Here is an 18,960-nt window from a genome sequence, read left to right as displayed (position 1 = left end):
ATTCCTAACAGCCTACCGGCTGTTAGGAATTGTGGAAGTTGAAGTCCAAAACACCTGGAGGGCCCAAGTTGGCCCATTCCAGACTGTAAACTTTTACTCACAAAGACACACACAAATTCATTTCTCAGTAAACAGATTTTGTTTTTATGAAGAAAAAAAAAATCTGACGAAGCCACAGTGATTCAGTTGTGATCTCAAAAAACGACGCTTTGTTTTGTACGGCGCTGGTTCTCAAGTACCGAGGAGCCAAAGGATACGCATGAAAGCACAGGAGTATTTAAAGCATACCGAGGTGGAAGGAAGTCGGGGAAGGAATGGAATACAGCCATAACTATTGTTTTACTTCCCCTTGGAACTGTCTCGACACCAGAGAAACCAGACGGACACAAAATCCCATCGGCCGCCCGCAACCAAAAAGTGTTGCTGTCCGTTTGCATAGTGAGCAAGCTATTCCTATACCAGCGTTTGGAAATAGCTGCAGAAGGAAGAATGTTTCCCACTGGATGCCGATAAGATGGACGGGCCAATTGGGTCAGCAATAGTGCAGTTCTGACCTTCGCCGAGGAGATGAGTCAGGACACGAAACCTCAAACCAAACTTGTGTTTTGAGGGATACTCACATCCACATTCAAAGCTTGGGAGAGGAATGTCCCCTTGAGAGATTGTTATATGGTCCTCTCTGAAATCGGAAAGCACACTGGAAGGGCAGCATCTTCCACCAAGGAAACCATGACGTGGCCGCAATCCAAAGAGCAATCGTGAGCAATCGCCAAAGGCCGGTCCCTGTTCATTACAAAAACGCAGGAGGCAGTCTTTAAGGCTTGTACGTTCCTCTCCCTCCTGCTTCACTGAGGGCACTGGGACAAAGCTCTGCCCGTCCTCCAAGACAGACAGCAGCCCCACAATGTCTCAGAATAAAACACAACACTGCTGCGCGCATAACAAAAATGCAATACAATCATCGTATCCAATCAATTTTTTGGCACTTTTCACTTCATTTCTTTATGGAAGCCCACCGTCGACCTATCCGACATAGAACTTGGAAATTCAGAGTCAGAGAAAGGAGCGGACTTTCAGGCTCTGCTTGTGTCTTTGGCAGTTGCAGACATTCATTTATCCATCAAAATCCCCCACCCGCCCCTTATGGTCCAAATACCTTTCCAGGGTCGGATACGTGTCATAAAACAGTAGCCCCTTCCCCTTTTGACCACCCTATGGAGTCATAAGCAGAACCCCATTTGGGAAAACAATCAACTTTCGCAGAGATGAGTTGATATGCAGAAAGCTGGATATTCACGGATACCAGTAGCAGCAGATTTCAGCAAAGGAAAAGAGGAAGCAAGGGCCACACTGTGAACAGGACCACGAGGGCAAGGAAGACCCAGGCGCTGGGCACATTTTATGCTTATCATGTGGGCAACTATGGAGCCAAACCTCCTGGGGTGTTTGAGAAACTACTGGTAAACCAACGGCAATAGTTCAAGGCCCATGCTTCTTTACAAAGGCCTTTAATACATTCAATAGTTTGCATGGCCAATGCAGACTTGCACAAATAATGCATATCCCCAAAGGTCTCTCTGCTGGATATCGGGGAAGGAGGAAGAACATGGTTCAAAGTGTGCTATATTCAACAGCCCTGGTTACAGACAACTCTATAGAGAAAAGAAGAGGACTGGGGTTATTAGTTTCCCTAACTCTAGCTTGTAGTGTGTCTCATTCCCATCATCCCTATCAGCCTGTGATAAAAAGGAAGAAAAGTTCACAGCCTCATGGCTTCCTGACGCATCAGCAAATTGCTTCATCCCTCTCACAAAGTCCAATTTGCCCCTGGGTGGCACCTGCACTGGCACCCTTTGACTTCCACCCATCTCCGGCATTCAGTTTCCCCTTATTTACTTCTAATGCTATTTGTGTGCTTTTGAACAGCTCTCACAACACTGATCCATCGTGCCAACGAAAGCTTAGAAAAAGACACCGATGGACCGTGCCTACCATGTTGGGTCTGTAGCTGGGTGAATCAAGTGGCCACCTTTGAGGACTCAAAAACATTTCCATTTTAGAATTCTCACAAGGAAGATCTGAGAAAGGTCCAGAGACACAAAAGCCACAAAAATAAATGTAGGCCTTGGAATAAATTGGTGGCCAGTCAACACTAATGGACCCTTGGCTCAAAAATGTTATGAAAAGGACAGTTTCTCTGTGCTAGAGAAGGGACAGTGTTCAAACTGTGCAATCTTTAAAAACTGAAGACCGACAGGAGTTAAAAGGTGTTTTCTCACCGGCTGGACAGCCATTCCATTCACACTATATCCTTGCCCATATATCCTGTTCCCAGAGTAATACTGGGACCTGCACTGATAGCTAATATCTCCAGTCCAGTCTGGCCCACTAGGAGTGTGGCTAAAGTCTCAGTTAGCCCAAAGGAAGAGCAGGGTGCAGGAGGAGAGCGAGAGGGGAGCATCTTTCCCTCTCTGTCTCTAGTTCTGCACATTGGTTCTGGACTATTGGTCACCTACTGCATTAGGGTCCTCTAACTTAAGGACAGGTTTGGACAAACTTCAAGAAAACACAGAGATGAGCTGGAATGAATCCCCATACTGGCTGAACAGCCACTCCCCATTCACTCATTGCATATTCTCTCTGCAAAGTGGTGATTGGTTTAGTTTCAGAATAAGTAGTTGTCCTTATATCTGAATGCTCAATAATACATGATTACTGAAATACATTTCTATGTTTCTGGACACCCCCCCCCCCCCCAATTTAAGGTTGCATTTGCGCTTTGAAACGGACACAGTAAGGAATCACAAAAACAGCGGTTCCAAAGTGATGTCTACTCCCAGAAAGTGGGCCATAAACCACACCTTGAGAAGTGCCTGCCTCCCACCTGCCTAGAGCAGCCTTGTGCGGATGTCCTTCCGGATCTGGGCAGCCTACTTCTAAGAAGGACTAGTTTTCACCTCAGAAGGATATTCAGGATGAAGCATGGCTTATGTGGGAAGACAGAGAGGCCCAAACATTTACGCTCACCTTACCCACAAGAGAAATGCAGATATAGGGTGGGGAAGGGGAGATTGAGAGAACGGTCCTTTCACTTTCCCAGATCTTGCTTTTATCTCAACCTCACATTATTCTAGAAAAGGCAACATTGTTCTCTGAAGTGCTACTTGGCGCCTGTCGTGGTGCTCTTTGACCGCAGGAAATACTGGTCGGCTCGCCCCCTCTGCCGGGCCACAGTCCGGTTCTCGCTGTCAAACTTCCGCTGGAGCTGCAGGGCCAGGCGCCGGTCCTCCTCTTCCTGCTGGGCCTTCCTCTCCATTCTCCGCCTCTTCCTCCGCAGGAGATCGGGGGCCGCCAGCCCTGCGTTGCAGGCCACCTGCCGGAGTCTCTTGACGGAGCCGGCCTGCTCTAGGTGCTTCATCTTGCACTGCCTCTTCCGCCCCCGCCTCAGCGACGGGCCGTCCTCGCCCACTGCTCTCTCGAGGCACAGGCCGTTTGGGAAGTTGGTCAGTTCGCTGTCATTCAGGTACTTCAGCTGCTGCTGCTTCTTCTTTCCCCTGGATGCCTTGAGGGATCGGCCTCGGGCCCCATTTTCCGGAAATGTTGCATTGACCCTGATGACTTTTCGGGGCACCATTTGGGCATCAATATTCAGGCAAGAGCCCGCCAGGGCCAGGGCCGATTTTGTGTCCGAGGTCTCGGAAATCCTGGCATTGAGAGGGTTCTTGTTGAGTTTTGCTGGACCTGCAGTCCCTGTGCCTAAGCCTCTCCTGAAACTGCAAGAGGAGTCCGTCTTGGAAGGGAAACGGTCTGATTCAGCCGGTGGGTCCTTGATCAAAGAATTTGCCCTCGGAACGGCAAAATCTTCCCCCATCTCAGGGACAATGGACGTCAGGGTCGCTTTGGAGAGAGTCTTTTTAATCTGGCGCTCCTGGAATATTTGCTCCCATTTCTTCAGAATCCGGGGACTTGCTTCGTAGGTGGTGGGCTTCTGCAGGCTCCGGGTCAGATTCCTGGGAGTGGACTTGATAATCAAAGGACTTAAGACCCGGCCGTCGGGAAGACGTTTGGGAGGCGTGCAGGGCGAGCAGACGATGGGCTTGAAATGATTGAGCTCTTCGGAGATGCTGTCGTTGCTCTCGGGGCTGATGGACCGCTCTGGCTTTGGGAGGAGGAAGAGTGAAGAAGCCGTGGCCGCACCGAGGACAAGACGCTTATCTGCGGTCAAGTCAGGGGCAGAGAGGCAGCGGCTGTTCCAGGTGGAGGAGAGCACGCCCATCAGCGGGGTAGAGGCACTCACCAACAGGTTCACCTGCAAGGCAGACAATTATTCGGTTCAGGGGGACTGGTCTTATAAGAAAGAATGAAAACAATAAAAGAGTCTCAGAATCTTGTGGTCAGATAGGGCCATAAGATTAATTGAATCCATGACATCCTTTCAAATATTTAATGACAGCTATCATGCCACCTCTCTACCTTCTCTTCTACAAGCTGAACACACCCAACCTGCTAAGTCCTTCCTTATACGGCTTGGTTTGCAGACCTCTGATGATCTTCATTACCTTTCTCTAGACAAGTTTGAGCTCTCTGTGAGAGTAACTGTGAGAAAGACATCTCCAGAATAAGCTTTCATAAACAGCAGTTCATGAAAATTGCATTTTTCCAGTAAGACTCAAAGGGTTTCTTTATGTCTTTTTATACTCAAGCATGCTGACATGCTATATCTTTGAATACTGTACAAAATGCAGATAGTGGATTGAAGATGCTGCTGATATTAATACTGCTGATGCTGTACAATAATACAGTATTAAGTGCCAATAACCTATATCATTACAGTAACATGTATGTCAGTCTAAGATCTGGGAGATCGAGGTTCTAGTTCTCACTCATACATAAAACCCATTTGGCTGGTGATTCTCTCTCAGCTTGATCTACCTTTCATTGTTTTGAAGAGAAGGGCATGTAGGTGTCCTTATGCTTACAAGAGGGAACACACATGCTTATATAGAGAGGGGGGAGAGAGAGAAAGAGAGAGAGAGAGAGGGAAAAGAAACCTATTACTGGGTCAAATTACATGCCAAATGATATTTTACAATATGCAAAGAACCCACTGTATACTGCCATTAGCGACTTTCCACCTGTACAGGGCATATTCCTCTTCTTGCAGGAAAAATCAGGACATTTTCAGAAAGTGGAAACCTAGTACGTTTTTTCTACTCCAAGGTCAAAAGCTTCTCAAGTACCTTTGTTCTGACAGGAGCTGATCTCTGCCGGCTCTTCGATCTTTCCTGAAGGGTATCATTGCAACTCTGGCTCCTTTCTACTTTAGAGCTCAAGTTTCTAAAATATCAGGGGGAGAAATAAAGGCTTAGAAGAACAAATAAGACACCAACAAAGTAATTTAAATCACCAAGAAGCCTTTATAATATTAAGAATAAATATCAGCTTGCTCTTGGTGCCAAGTTTTCTGCTTGAAGGGAGTGATGTCGAGCAAGACCGTATGCGAGGGAAACAGGCGTTGGCCTGGACTATTTAGGCCTTTTAGCTCGCTGATTGCTCTGAATATGGTGAACCATTTTGTATATATGCATAAAGACATATCCAAATATGGTGAACACAAATAAATCAATAATCATGTTCATATCATACAGTGATCTTTAGGAGGCTGTAAAACCTTCAGAGCCATAAACATGAAGAATTACTGGACTGCCAAGAAACAGATGAACAAAATCTTGCTAAATCAGGCATGGTCAAACTCTGGCCCTCTGGGTGTTTTGGACTTCAACTCCCACAATTCTTTTTTTTTTTTTTTTTAAATAGATTTTATTGAAGATATATTTACAAAAAGTAAAACGTATAGGGTTATTGGAGAAGGGTAGGGATAAGGAACGTTAGATATTGGGTGTAAGCTGTTAGGAATTGTGGGAGTTGAAGTCCAAGATACCTGGAGGACCAAAGTTTGCCCATGCCTGTGCTAAATTGATCTTTTATGCTATGTTGCCCGTTATCACACATTCATTCCTGATGTCTGTGATTTAGGCACAGAAATGGCAGCCCATATACACTTCTCACAGACATTTTATAATTTGTGGATTACTCCCAGAGCAGATTCTACCCCCCCCCCCCCTTGAGCATTTTCCAAACTCCTTCTGGTTCTGCCCCTCTCCCTGCCCTTCTCTCGGTAGCCGAAGTCCTGTCTGAGGCCTCACCCTGCCAGCAACGCGCCTGAGAAGGTGCTTCCCTTGGAGACAAAAGCTGACCGGTGTGCAGACTTGTCTTGAAATGGCTCCTCATTCTCAGAATCAGAAAGGCATTCCGGAAACTAACGTTAATCAGAGAAAAAGCAGAGGATATTTTTGCAAACCTTGTCCTTCCAGCAATACATAGGATTGTTTTAACAATTTTGAGCCTTCAGAAAAATCCACACAGTGGTTACAGATGTATTAACTATAAGCACATTTGGGGAAAGAACAAAGATGTTTTAAAAGTGATTCAAAGCAGAAATGTTCACAAAATGGAGAAGGAATCAGATGGCTGGGAAGAGCAAATAACTGCCCAATCCAGGTCTCATAGCCAGGCCAAAAATGTTTAGCTCATCCACATCCTGCATGAGGTTACTTTATGTACATACTAGCTGTGCCCGGCCACGCGTTGCTGTGGCGTTGTCTGGTGGTGTTGGTAAGAAATTGTTGAGGTAGTGATGGTATTGAATGTCTGTTGTATGCAGGCCTGTAGCGAGGGGGCGGTTTTAGGGGTTCAACCCCCCCCCCCCGAAATTTTTCAGGTTATAAAAAAAACCTGGTTTACTCATGAATTTTAACTGGTTAACCAAATCCCTATGCTAAGTCTATGAGACACAAAACATTAAGAGTCCCTCCAGGCACTATCTCAAGCAGATATTGACAGGTTTGTAGCGGAGAGGGGTGTGTGCTAGGGGTTAACCCCCCCCCCCCCATTTAAAAAAAAAACCCAAAATTTTTTTCTGGCTACGGCCCTGGTTGTATGGTTGTCTTTATGTTTAGTATGCACACTGAAGTAGATTATATGGCAGTGTTGAGTCAAGATAATCTAGTTCAAAGCATATAAGATTCTAAATGGGTTATATAGCTGTGTGGAAGGGCCTTGAGTCTACACTGCCATATAGTTCAGTTAAAATCTGATAATCTGTGGAAGAGGCCTAAGTGAGGCCTAACTGTGCCTGTCCCCTGGGCTGAGGAGGTTGCTAGGAGACCAAGTGGGCGGAACTTTGCCTTGTAACTGGCAGCAATTGGATAAAAACAATTATTCCTCTCTTTCTAATTAGGACTTTATTTTTCTTTTCTTTTTGTTGTATCAACCTAGAGCCATGAATGATGGGTTGTGTTGTCAAATTTCGAGGTTGGGGGGCCTGTAGTTTTGTTGTTTTGTCCACTGCCCTGATGCCATCACTCTTTTATATATATAGATTGCTACCTCTATTAAGTGAACCTGCATTAACAGGGCCTCACAGAGGAGCTGTTCCTCAGGCTTGGTAATAATAAAGGCAGGCATTAAGTCCTGGGGGCTTTCTTCAACATAGATGTGCCCCATTCCTGACCTGTAAAAGACCAAAAGAATCAAGCTGGACAAGACTAAAGACCTGTCTAGACCAGGATTCAGTCCCAACGGAGCCAACCAGGTATCTAAGGGTGCATCTATCCTATAAAATTAATGCAATTTGATACCAATTCAACTGCTATGACCCCATGCCATTGTATTTCTGGTTTTCAGTCACACCTGTGAAAATGGGACTGTGAAGAAAGCTGACAGTATGAAAAGCAATCCATTTGAAATGTAGGAAGAAAGTTCTAGGTACAATGAGCAAGGCAGGAAAGCCAAATAAACAGCTCTTTAAGGAAAATAACCCCATGAATTTTAAGGGGGGGGGGTCTTAGCCAATAAATATTCAGAGATGGTTTGGCCTGCTCCTCACTCTGAAATGTTGCCCACAGCACCTGAGATTCCATTCAGAGCTGATCCTGCTTCGCATTTCACTAGAAAAACCATCATGGCAGGTACAGTGGAAGGCAGGAGAAAAAGTGGAAGACTGCATTACAGATGGGGAGACTCCCTCAAGGAAGCCACTGCTGCTCTGAGTTTGCAAGACCTAAGCAGGGCTGTTGGTAGCAAAGCATCCAGGATGCATGTCATTTATAAGGTTTCCATAATTGATGGCAATTAGTAAAAAGTAACACAATGCCAGAGACGACACTGATCTCATTGATTTAAACACAGGATAAAAGAGGGAGTGCTCTATTTGTGTGTTTCCACAGGCAAGGGATTGCAATAGACCACTTCTAGTTTGATGTGAGGGGGGAGTTGCTTTGCCTCCCCCATGAGACTGAGAGACTGAAATGCAATATATGGAAATTGAGCAAAGTGGTGGTTAGGAGGCTGCTAGAAGCTGCAATCCAACAACTTCTGGACAGCTGTGTGATGCCCACACATTCCATAAGACAAGAAGAACATACGAGAACAGGAGATCACAGGAGAAAGTCATTCATCTGTAATATTGGATGGAAGGACATCCACCACTTGAGCTCATCTTTAAAAGCAGCCATACCTCTTTCCATCCCTTTGCCAGCTCTGGCTATGAACAGATCCCATTTATCCCATTGATGAGAAGCCCCAAAAGCATTTAGAAGCAGTAGCACATGCAATGCCATCAAGCCATGTACCTGCTCTTGGGTCATTCTGACTGCAAAGGACTCCTCTTTCTTCTGCTCTTCTGCCTTCCTCCTCCCTGCATCGGCCTCTTCAACAATCAGCCTATGAAGAAGATCCTCAGATGTCCTCTCCTCCGGAAAGCGATCACTTCTCAACTTCAAGCAGAGAAAAGAAAGAACTCTAAAACAGGCTCCTTAACATTTGAACAACAGATAGTAACTAAGGCCCTTTAAATCTTCTCTGCCTTTACCAAGGAGAAAAACACCATTCTGGGCAACTATGAAAGGGCCCATTTTCAGCTTTGTGTCCCACTCCAACAGGCCACACCAATGGTCCAAAGGCATCAGACCCCCCTCTTTTTAACCTCATAAACATTCCACACACAGCTTCAAAATGTAGTGGATTTCTCCCCAACCAACCTAAATACCTCAGAAACTTGGCAGACCTCCCTTCCCCAGCTAAAATGTTAAGCAGGATGTCACTAGTGTACCTCCTGGTTTCAACAACTGCCAGTTTTTGGGATTCTGGTGCATTTCTAAGGTAAGTGGAGGTTACGTAGGAGCAAAAATCACAGAGTATTTTAATTTTCAAAGGGACTGTTTGAGGCTTGCAATGCATCAGGATTAGAGCTGGAAGAACAATTTAAAAAACTACTGCCTGGATTAGTTTGGTATTTAATTATATTTCTGTCTGCCGCTTTTCTTCTTCTGCTCATGGAGACTTCCTTGTGAGCAAGAATCATTCTATTTGTGGAAGTTCTTCTCTATAGAACCAATGCTTACCACACAAGCAGAAAGGGCAAGGCTAACACACTCTTTCCCTCTTACAGTTTTGAATGCCTTAATAGGGCTACTGTCAACCTGTACTAGAAAATGTAAAACCCAAACTGCTCAATATTAGTCAAATACATACAGTAGGCACGCACAAGGGTTACATGGAGTAGTTAGCAGTATGACCCCTTTAAAGATTAGGAGTCAGAGAACAAAAAAGAACAAGGTTACCATGAATTGATGTACAGTGGGTCAAGCTGTACCTTTTGCAGCTGGCTTTTATATTCTTCACGAAGCTCTCCAGGCTTGCTTAATGTTATGGGTGCTCTGAATATGAACTCTGTTGGCAGAAAAAAGAGGGAAAAAACAGTTGTTTAGGGCTTTGAACGCTCACAGAAGCTTCATAGAAGCATGCTTGCACCCGACTATTAGCACACCAGGAAAATGTATTTTCACAGGAAGATATCTATGGTAGCTGAACATTTGTAAAGTAACATATAAAGCAGCCCTTAGCTTCTCCCACCCAAACAAAAACATTCAGAGGTGACGCAATGATACCTTTAACCTAGAAAGGTAAATTTAGAATAGCAAAGTACACTTATAGCATGTAGGTAAACAAGGTAGACAGACATCCAGGGAGTACATGTTAATATGCCTTGTTATCCCTAGAGCACCAGGAGTGAAATGTCTAAGAGCAGTGTTCAAAGGCACACCCACTTTAGCAAATGCATGTCCAGACAAGTCACCTTCTGGAACTAAAGAATTTTTCCAAGGAGTTCTCAGCATTTGTGCAGCAAAAACAACAGACAAGTAGAATTCACAAACCCACTGAAACTGGAAAGGAAGATGTACGGTAAGTGTACTAGCCGGGCACAAGAAAACTCCCCAAATTTAGGATACAAAAAACCCATTTCAGAATGACTTGGACATGCCTACTTTTAAACTAAAGCAGATGGGCAGGATTCAAGGAGCAGGGAAGCTGTCCAAGTGAGGAATGCATGAACCCACAAAGATTACCTTATTCCTTCTAGGTACCAGCATGACACCTTTCTCCAACTCACCTGGTCTTTTTGACCATTTAGGTGAATTAAGGAATCACATGCCAAAGTGACAGAGCTGGGTTAACAGCAGAGGAGTAATGAGGATATAGAAGCTGCAATGCGTGCCAAGAAGGGTGGGACCTAAAAGGGAAGCCAGAGACGTAGGGAGGAATTTCCACAGATGTAGCCTTTAGTCACACATGATCACATTGCACGCGTCACTTTCCTGACAATGAGGAAATATCCCAGACCTGATCTTGCCTGCCTGGAATTTAGACAAATGGGATCAGAAGTGGCCTACCTTTTTCGTGTCAGGAGATACACTAGTTTTTGCAGAACCCTGCTGAGACTAAGTTCTGGTTGCTGGCCAAATTAAGTGAGCTATACTTAAAATTCCTTCTCTTAATAAAACACTTGAAAACAAACACAAAAACTGCAGAAAGGTGGTACTTCCATTTCAAAAGCATATACCTTCACCAGTTGAACAGCAATACCTAACTGACCAGCAATGGTCAACAAAGATCACATTCTCTCAAAAAGCCACGGTCAATTTAGTTTACTTTTCCAGGCACAAACAACAGCAAACTATTAAGAAGATACCAAGGATCAAATCAACTTTCATGGCAGGCCTGCACAACCTATGGCTCTCCAGGTGTTCTGGGCTTTCGATCCCAGAATTCCTGGCCATTGAACAAGCTGGCCAGGGCTTCTGGGAGTTGGAAACCCAAAAATCTGGAGGGCCACAGGTTGTGCAGGCCGGCTATATGGGGCGTATGAGGGGGGATTGTTGGGGGTGGAATTCACTTCAAAAAGAATTTAGTCATTGTGTTGTCAAAGACTTTCATGGCCGGAATCACTGGGTTGCTGTGAGTTTTCCAGGCTATATGGCCTTGTTCCAGAAACATTCCCTCCTGATGTTTTGCCCCCATCTATGGCAGGCAAAAACTCTAAAATCAGGATAGTAAATAAAAAACAACACTCTGAAAACAGGGGAACTCCAGACATGAAACAATCAGGGTCAGCTAACAACTCCCAACAAAGGATTCCCTCAGACAGGAATCAGATAGGCCTTGAAGCTGCAAAGTTTTTCAATGTTAATAGAGGTGATTAATTGCAACATTCACACTTCCAACAGACAAGAGTTCTTTCTCCCACCCTGGACCTTCCACAGATATATAAACCTCACTTGCTTAGTTTCTAACAAACCTCGCAACCTCTGAGGATGCCTGCCTTAATGTGGGCGAAACATCAGGAGAGAATGCTTCTGGAACATGGCCATACAGCCTGAAAAACTTAGAGCAATCCAATTTAAACATTTAAATTACATTTCCACAGTACATACAACATCACAATACAGGCACACCACATTCTAAAATTGTGCCTTTCCCCCTCTACCTCTTTTCCCTTTCCAAGTCACAGATACGCATTATGTGATGATCCAAGTTCCTAGTTCAGGATCTTCTAACATACATCTAGATTGGTCATAAAACTCAGTGTAGGTATCCAATTACTTACCCCTTGCCCCCGAAAAAAGTCCCCGGCAGAAACAATTAAGTAAAATCTATCGCACCTGGGCTTCCAAAAGCTCAAACATCCTTAAAAGCATGCTAAAAAGTACAGATTTGCACTTAATGACAGCACCCCTAGCTCATTGATATACAATGAATCCCCATGTCATGCAACGTGTAGTACCTTTAGGGGCATAACCATCATCATGAAATAAGTACCAATTACTTCTAAATACAACTTTGTACAAACAGGTAGGGCATAAAGATGGATTCCTCCATGCTGACGTTCAAAATTCATCCCATGTTTAGTGATTCAGGGTACAAGAATATACAGTGGGAGTCATTACACCAAAATAACGAAGAACATGTGGTTAGAAAAACTGTGGTTAGAAAGATTGTCACAAATCTTCCCTCTTGCTCTTACAAACAGTACTTCACTTACGACTAGATCATGTTATTGCAAACATTCTTTATGTTTCTTTCATACATGTACATATGTGTGGTTTTTCTTCCAAATACAAGCACGCCTTAATTTAAAAAGTAGATTTATTCCTGCACATGTGTTATTTCACAGAAAATTTGGTAGCAAAGGCAGACATAACAAGAATAGGTATAAATTCCAACATTCCTACATCACAAAAAAGAAAAAGCAGTTCAATATGCTTTAGTAAAGGTAAAGGTTTTCCCCTGACGTTAAGTCCAGTCGTGACCGAGTCTGGGGGTTGGTGCTCATCTCCATTTCTAAGCCGAAGAGCCGGCGTTGTCCATAGACACCTCCAAGGTCATGTGGCCGGCATGACTGCATGGAGCGCCGTTACCTTCCTGCCAGAGCTGTACATATTGATCTACTCACATTTGCATGTTTTCGAACTGCTAGGTTGGCAGGAGCTGGGGCTAACAGCGGGCGCTCATTCCGCTCCCGGGATTAGATAAGTCAAGTTTGAGTAAGTAAACAAAAAACATTTGAAGCTTCAGGAAAACACCGGAATCTTTTTTATTTTACCAGTCTCCACTTCCAACGTGCATATCTATCTTTTTCAACATACTTGGGGAGCTGTGCTGAAAGCTTATTTGGTCTCCTCTTTTCTCTGTTTTCTTATCTCCATTTGCCCAGCAAGAGATTCTGGTGGCAACTATTGTTTATTTTGCCTTTGTATGCACACACATAGCTAAAATAGGATCAGGTAGAATAGAATCCCATTCATTTCCATCATAAGGTTTGTTTGCATTATTTTTATTTCAGCAACCAACACTGAAAGCATGTGTTTCTCCAGCCTTCTGCCACCATCCTCCCAATGACAATGCTGCTACAAAACTGTCAGCTAGGACAAGGAAGAAATGCAGGGATGAGATGGTTGTAGAGACTGTCAAATCAGGCATGATAACTGAAGTATAGCTGTGCACACACACCTGTGAAAGCATACAACACAATATTTGTGCTACACGTTACAGTGATTCTATGCTCCAGGGACATTAATTACATTCTAAGTTTCCTTCACACATCCACACTCAAGAGATTAGCATCATTCATAGTCAAATATTAATATTACAGCCATTTCTATCATGAATTCAGAAAATACTGAAATCTATAGAGTTGGTAGCTCTACTCAATAGCTTGGATAACCAGCTTGCTCCACTCCCTAGATGGAGATACACATACCATCAATATAGCCCAACCAACACACAACTGGTATTGGTTGAAAAGGGTCTCTAGGTATGTACAAATGTACTGGGTACTGACCTGGGCTCCTGTCCCCATGCACACAGAGCATCCTTCAGCAAATGCTAGTGATGAAATAGAAGATACGGACATGGCACAATGGTATCTCCCCAACATTGTCCATGCAGACCCAGCACAGTGTAGTACTTTGACACTGGACTATGACTCCGGTGACAAGGGTTTAAATCGCTGGGTTGCCCTGAAAGCCAATGCAACACCCCACTGAACAAAAATTGGCAGGAAAACCTTGTGATAGGTTTGCCTTATAGTCGCCGCAAGTCAGAAACAATTTGAAGGCACACAACGACATATGCATGCATCAATGCCAGAAATGGTAAGCCTTTGGTTGTCTAAATGTGTTGAGCTCCAACATCCACATTTGTTTGCCCTGTCCCATCTTGGGGGGAAGACACAGGTAAAAAATTATCAAGGTTTCCCCAAGCTTGATATAAAGTCACAGTCTTCATCCTAACTTCTGGGTTGTTGTGTGTTTTCCGGGCTGTATGGCCATGTTCCAGAAATATTCTCTCCTGACATTTCGCCCACATCTAAGGCAGGCATCCTCAGAGGATACCTCACAACCTGTAAGCCGCCCTCAGTCCCCCCGGGTGAGAAGGGCGGGGTATAAATGCTGGAAATAAATAAATAAAAATAAATAGATGTGGCTGAAACATCAGGAGAGAATACTTCTGGAACATGGCCATACAGCCCGAAAAACACATAACAACCCTGTGATCCTGGCCAGGAAAGCCTTCGACAACACATCCTAACTTCTATTTTTTAAGGACAAAGATTTCCCATTTAGAGCAATACAGATTTCCCTCAACATTTGTGGCTATAACCTTAGTGTGTGTGATTATTTGCTGCCACCTCTGCTGCACCATTTTTAATAAGGACTTCAACAAAATCTTGTGTCTATCTTGAGCTGTGTTTAGTTAAGTCAACTTTACTCAGTGCGTCAATATCTGATTTTTGGAAAAATCATAATAACAGCACAGAAGTTAGGACAGTGCAGAAGTAGGCGCAATAAATCCCTTTAAATGTCTTTTATCATGAAAAAGCTATGATGGAAACCCTGGAACAATCCAAAATGAAACAAGATAGTTCCCTAAAATGAAACTTCCAGGTTGGAATACACTCAACAAGCAGCGGACAAGTATAAGCAGCGTTGCAGCTAATGATGCAACTCGACTCAGGCCAAAAGGATGTCCACTTATTGATGGGAAAGGGAAGTTTGAAGTTGCACAACCCATATAACAAGAATATGGAATGTGAGAAGCATGAATGAGAGGAAGCCAGACATAGTAAAACAAGAACTGGAATGTTCAAACATTCCAATACTTGGAGTAAGCAAGTTAAAATGGAGAGGAAGGGGTCATTTTGAATCAGATAATTACAGTGTTTTTTCTCAGGATATTAAAATCTATGAAGAAATGGGGTGAGAGAGGTAGCAAAAGCAGTCAAAGGATATCGTGCAACGTCTGACCAGTTCATACCAGGGAGATGTCTTCAGGAAGAAGACATTATCATAATCCAAAAAGCTAAAGAAGAAATAGATGTTGCACTGGAGTCTAGGAGGAAACTGATCACATGGCAAAACAAAATTTGTTAATCATAAACAAACTAAATACAAAAAAGTAAGAAACAAAGCAGAATAAAAACTATACAAAAATAAGGCCTAAGATCAAGAAATGAAACAGAAGGATGATTGCTTGAATATTGCAAAGCCAACAATTCGTTGTTCCAAGGAAAAAACGAGGCAACGGTATACGTTGACAGCCACCACAGGAATCAAACCAACTACATTATTGGATATAGAAGATGGAAAAACTCCATTCATTTCACACAAAAACAAAAAATCCAGGAACAGACTGTGGCATAGACTATGAAATGCTAATATAAAGCACTAGAGCAATGCCTAAGTCAGAAGAATACTAAACCAACTATCATACTAAAATACAACCTGAAGAACATCCCTGTAAAATTCAAAATTATATAAAAATGCATTAAGTCAAACTGAATAGAAATACAGCCACTTGTACAAGGACAAAAAACTACTATAAAAACCAATGCCGAGAGGTGGGAAACACTGTTTCCTCAAAACAATCTTTCTCAGGGTGGTTGGACAGAAAGACAGGCCTTCCCAGAAGATCTCACAAAATAGACATGATTGCATGGGAAAATAAAATCCTTTCAATATAAACATTCCACTATGTTCTGGAGACCAGAGTTTGGATCCTCACTCAGCAATTGAAACTAACTGGGTCACCTTGGCAAGTCACACACTCTCAGCCTCCGGTGGCCTAGGGGATAAAAGCCTTGTGACTTGAAGGTTGGGTTGCTGACCTGAAGGCTGCCAGGTTCGAATCCCACCCGGGGAGAGCGCGGATGAGCTCCCTCTATCAGCTTCAGCGAAGCCTCCCACAAGGATGGTAAAAACATCAAAAAAACCCCCAAAACATCTGGGCATCCCCTGGGCAACGTCCTTGCAGACAGCCAATTCTCTCACTCCAGAAGCAACTCCGGTTGCCCCCGACACGAAAAAAAAAGCCTCAGAGGAGGCAATGGCAGACGTCCTCTGAAGAAATCTTGAGAGCCAGTGCAGTGTACTGCAACAGAATATCATCACCATGATTACAGGTTTAGCATCCCTTATACAAAATGTTTGGGACCAGAAGCTTTCTGTATCTGGGATTTTTTATTCCAGATTTTGGAATATTTACATATACAGTAGAGTCTCACTTATCCAACATAAACGGGCCGGCAGAATGTTGGGTAAGCGAGTATGTTGGATAATGAGAGATTAAGAAAAAGCCTATTAAACATCAAAATAGGTTATGATTTTACAAATTAAGCACCAAAACATCATGTTATACAACAAATTTGACAGAAAAAGCAGTTCATTACACATTAATGCTATGTAGTAATTCATGTATTTACAAATTTAGCACCAAAATATCACAATGCATTGAAAATATTGACTACAAAAATGCGTTGGATAATCCAGAATGTTGGATAAGTGAGACTCCACTGTACCTAATGAATTATTTTGAAGTTGTATCAGACAACACAGAAAAGCCATTGAAATGCACAAGCATGTGGAAAATTTCTTCTTTTTTTTCAGGGTTACTTTTTTCTTTATATTTATTTTTTCTTTATATGTATTTTCAATAAGGGGTCACAATCTTCTATACATATAAAGATATTATAGGCTCCAAATTAATATCCATTTCCTCCTTGCCTTCAGTCTATTAGCTTCCTCTATTTAAAGTTAATTTTACATTGAGATATTGTACCATTGGTTGCCATACATTAACAAAGTTGTCTAAAGGTTCTCCCCTTAAATGTACATTATTTTATCCATTATCAGCAAGTATGTAATATATTGTTCCAATTCTGCTAAGGGAGGTACCTCCGAGGTTTTCCATATCTAGCGTATACTATCCGAGCTGCCACTGTCACGTAAAACCAAATCCTTACGAATTTCCTTCCCAGTTCTTCTTCGGGCATGTTGTGGTGTTATTATAAAATTTGCATTTAATATCTTTTCTAGATGTACATGAATCTGTTTCCAGTAGTTGTTTACTTCATTGCTTGACCACCACAGGTGGTAAAATGTGCCTTTTTCTTTCCCACATTTCCAGCATTTGTCGCTGCATGTGGAAAATTTCAACAGAAAGGAGGAAACTATGAAAATGAACAAAATCTGGCTACTGGTATTAAAAAATTCTTAAAATCAGGATAGTACATAAAGAACAACACTCAAAAAACATGGGAATTCCAGACAAGAAACAATCAGGGCCAGCTAATCACCTCCCGACAAAGGATTCCTCCAGGCAGGAAGGAGCCAGGCTTTGAAGCTGAAAGGCCATTCAATGCTAATCAAGGTAGCCAATGGCAACATTCACTTGCCTCAAACAGACAAGGGTTCTTTCTCCCAACCTGGACCTTCCAGATATATAAACCCCACTTGCCTCGTTTCCAACAGACCTCACAACCTCTGAGGATGCCTGCCATAGATGTAGGCGAAACGTCAGGAGAGAATGCTTCTGGGCCATGGCCATATAGCCCGGAAAACACACAACAATCCAGTGTAGACTAAAATAATACAGTTCAGAGCAGATATTGTGGGATTTTCTGCCTTTATATTCTGGATTATATAGCTGTGTGGAAAGGCCCTCCGTTCCAAGACAGCTTGGAAACCCGCACTTCTGCTTCTACTGACACGTGTCAACCGAAATAGGCACAAATGGGCATCGAACAGGATGTTTACAACGAGGACCCAACGCTTTTCTTTTAACCACAGCTGCGGAGACACGCGACTGACTCGCGTGTTTCCCATCCATGCGTTACAGGTGTCAACATTCACGCGTGTAGTTCTACCGTAGAGCGGTGGTCCTGTCCTCCCCTTTACCTCATTCGTCCCAATACAGACTCCTTCCTGTCAAAAACAACACGCATTCACACGTGCACAGTGCCTGACACGCGTCACTTGGCCCGCGTATAATCACACACACGGGGAAATGCTTTCCCTTTTATTTTTTTGTCACAGAAGACCCCAATTTCTTTATCTAATCCCACAGACTGACACAAACACGGGTTTTCTCCAGTCACGGGTTCGCCCCTTCACACGATACGTGTCGCAAACGCGCACCTCGCTCGGGCTGGAGGGTGGGCGGCGGCGGGGGCGCCTCTCCTTGCTCCTCGGGCCCTTCCCGGCGCGGCGGAGGGGCCTGGCGTGGCCTGCGGCCTTCCCGGAGAAGCGGCGCGGCCCTGACGCCAACCCGGAGCGCCGCCGCCATTTTCTCGCAGCGCGAGGGGCGGGGACAAACCGCCGCGCAAGCCACGCCCATGTGCTACATATTCATGAGCTGCTTTATTGCCCCGAGCAGCCAACAACCCGTAGCGCAGGTCACGCCCAGTATTTACATATTCATAACCACGCCCTCTCGCTCCATAACCATGAGCGCGCGCCAGCCAGCGACGGTTGGGAACAGCCCCGCAGGCCCCGCCCACTCGCTCCATATTAATGAGCGCGGGACAGCTAGCGACGGTTGGAAACCGCCCCGCCTTTTTTTCTCACACCGCCCCCTTTTCTCTCCAGCCCCTCCCCTTAGTAGGTATAAAAAAAAACCAACGGTCTCCTTTCGCCCAATGAGGAGGCCGTGATTCAAAATAAGCCCGCCTCCTCATGAATATTAATTTAATAACCGTCTTCCCCTCACGCTCAGTTTGTTTTT

The 18,960-nt window shown here is 43.9% G+C and overlaps 1 protein-coding gene across 2 annotated transcripts; it reads right to left on the bottom strand.

Moving 5' to 3' along the window:
* Positions 1-120: 120 nt before the first annotated feature.
* rnf169 (ring finger protein 169) lies at positions 121-18,557 on the bottom strand. Of its 2 annotated transcripts, none has more exons than XM_003227474.4 (6): positions 18,375-18,557; positions 9,716-9,792; positions 8,694-8,837; positions 6,207-6,319; positions 5,241-5,337; positions 121-4,309 (listed from the first exon to the last, which is right to left on the bottom strand). In XM_003227474.4, exons 1-6 carry the CDS (start codon positions 18,520-18,522, stop codon positions 3,161-3,163), a joined length of 1,728 nt encoding a protein of 575 aa, XP_003227522.2. In that variant the 5' UTR covers positions 18,523-18,557; the 3' UTR covers positions 121-3,160. The 2 variants fall into 2 exon arrangements, with proteins under 2 accessions (XP_003227522.2, XP_062830498.1); XM_062974428.1 differs by lacking the exon at positions 18,375-18,557 and adding an exon at positions 13,742-13,787.
* Positions 18,558-18,960: the final 403 nt, after the last annotated feature.

Source organism: Anolis carolinensis, chromosome 3, assembly GCF_035594765.1.
Source record: "Anolis carolinensis isolate JA03-04 chromosome 3, rAnoCar3.1.pri, whole genome shotgun sequence".
Taxonomy (NCBI): Eukaryota; Metazoa; Chordata; class Lepidosauria; order Squamata; family Dactyloidae; genus Anolis; species Anolis carolinensis.
Note: the sequence above shows the minus strand (reverse complement) of the source record. Positions and strands in the feature narration are given on the sequence as shown.

What these genes read in the sequence shown, in the direction of transcription:
- rnf169 (XM_003227474.4), bottom strand. Translation starts at nt 18,522, where the DNA reads ATGGCGGCGGCGCTCCGGGTTGGCGTCAGGGCCGCGCCGCTTCTCCGG. An exon ending in CACCCTCCAGCCCGAGCGAG is followed by an intron (nt 9,793 to 18,374) that starts GTGCGCGTTTGC and finishes TTCTGCCAACAG; the next exon opens with AGTTCATATTCAGAGCACCC. An exon ending in TCAGAATGACCCAAGAGCAG is followed by an intron (nt 6,320 to 8,693) that starts GTACATGGCTTG and finishes GATTAACGTTAG; the next exon opens with TTTCCGGAATGCCTTTCTGA.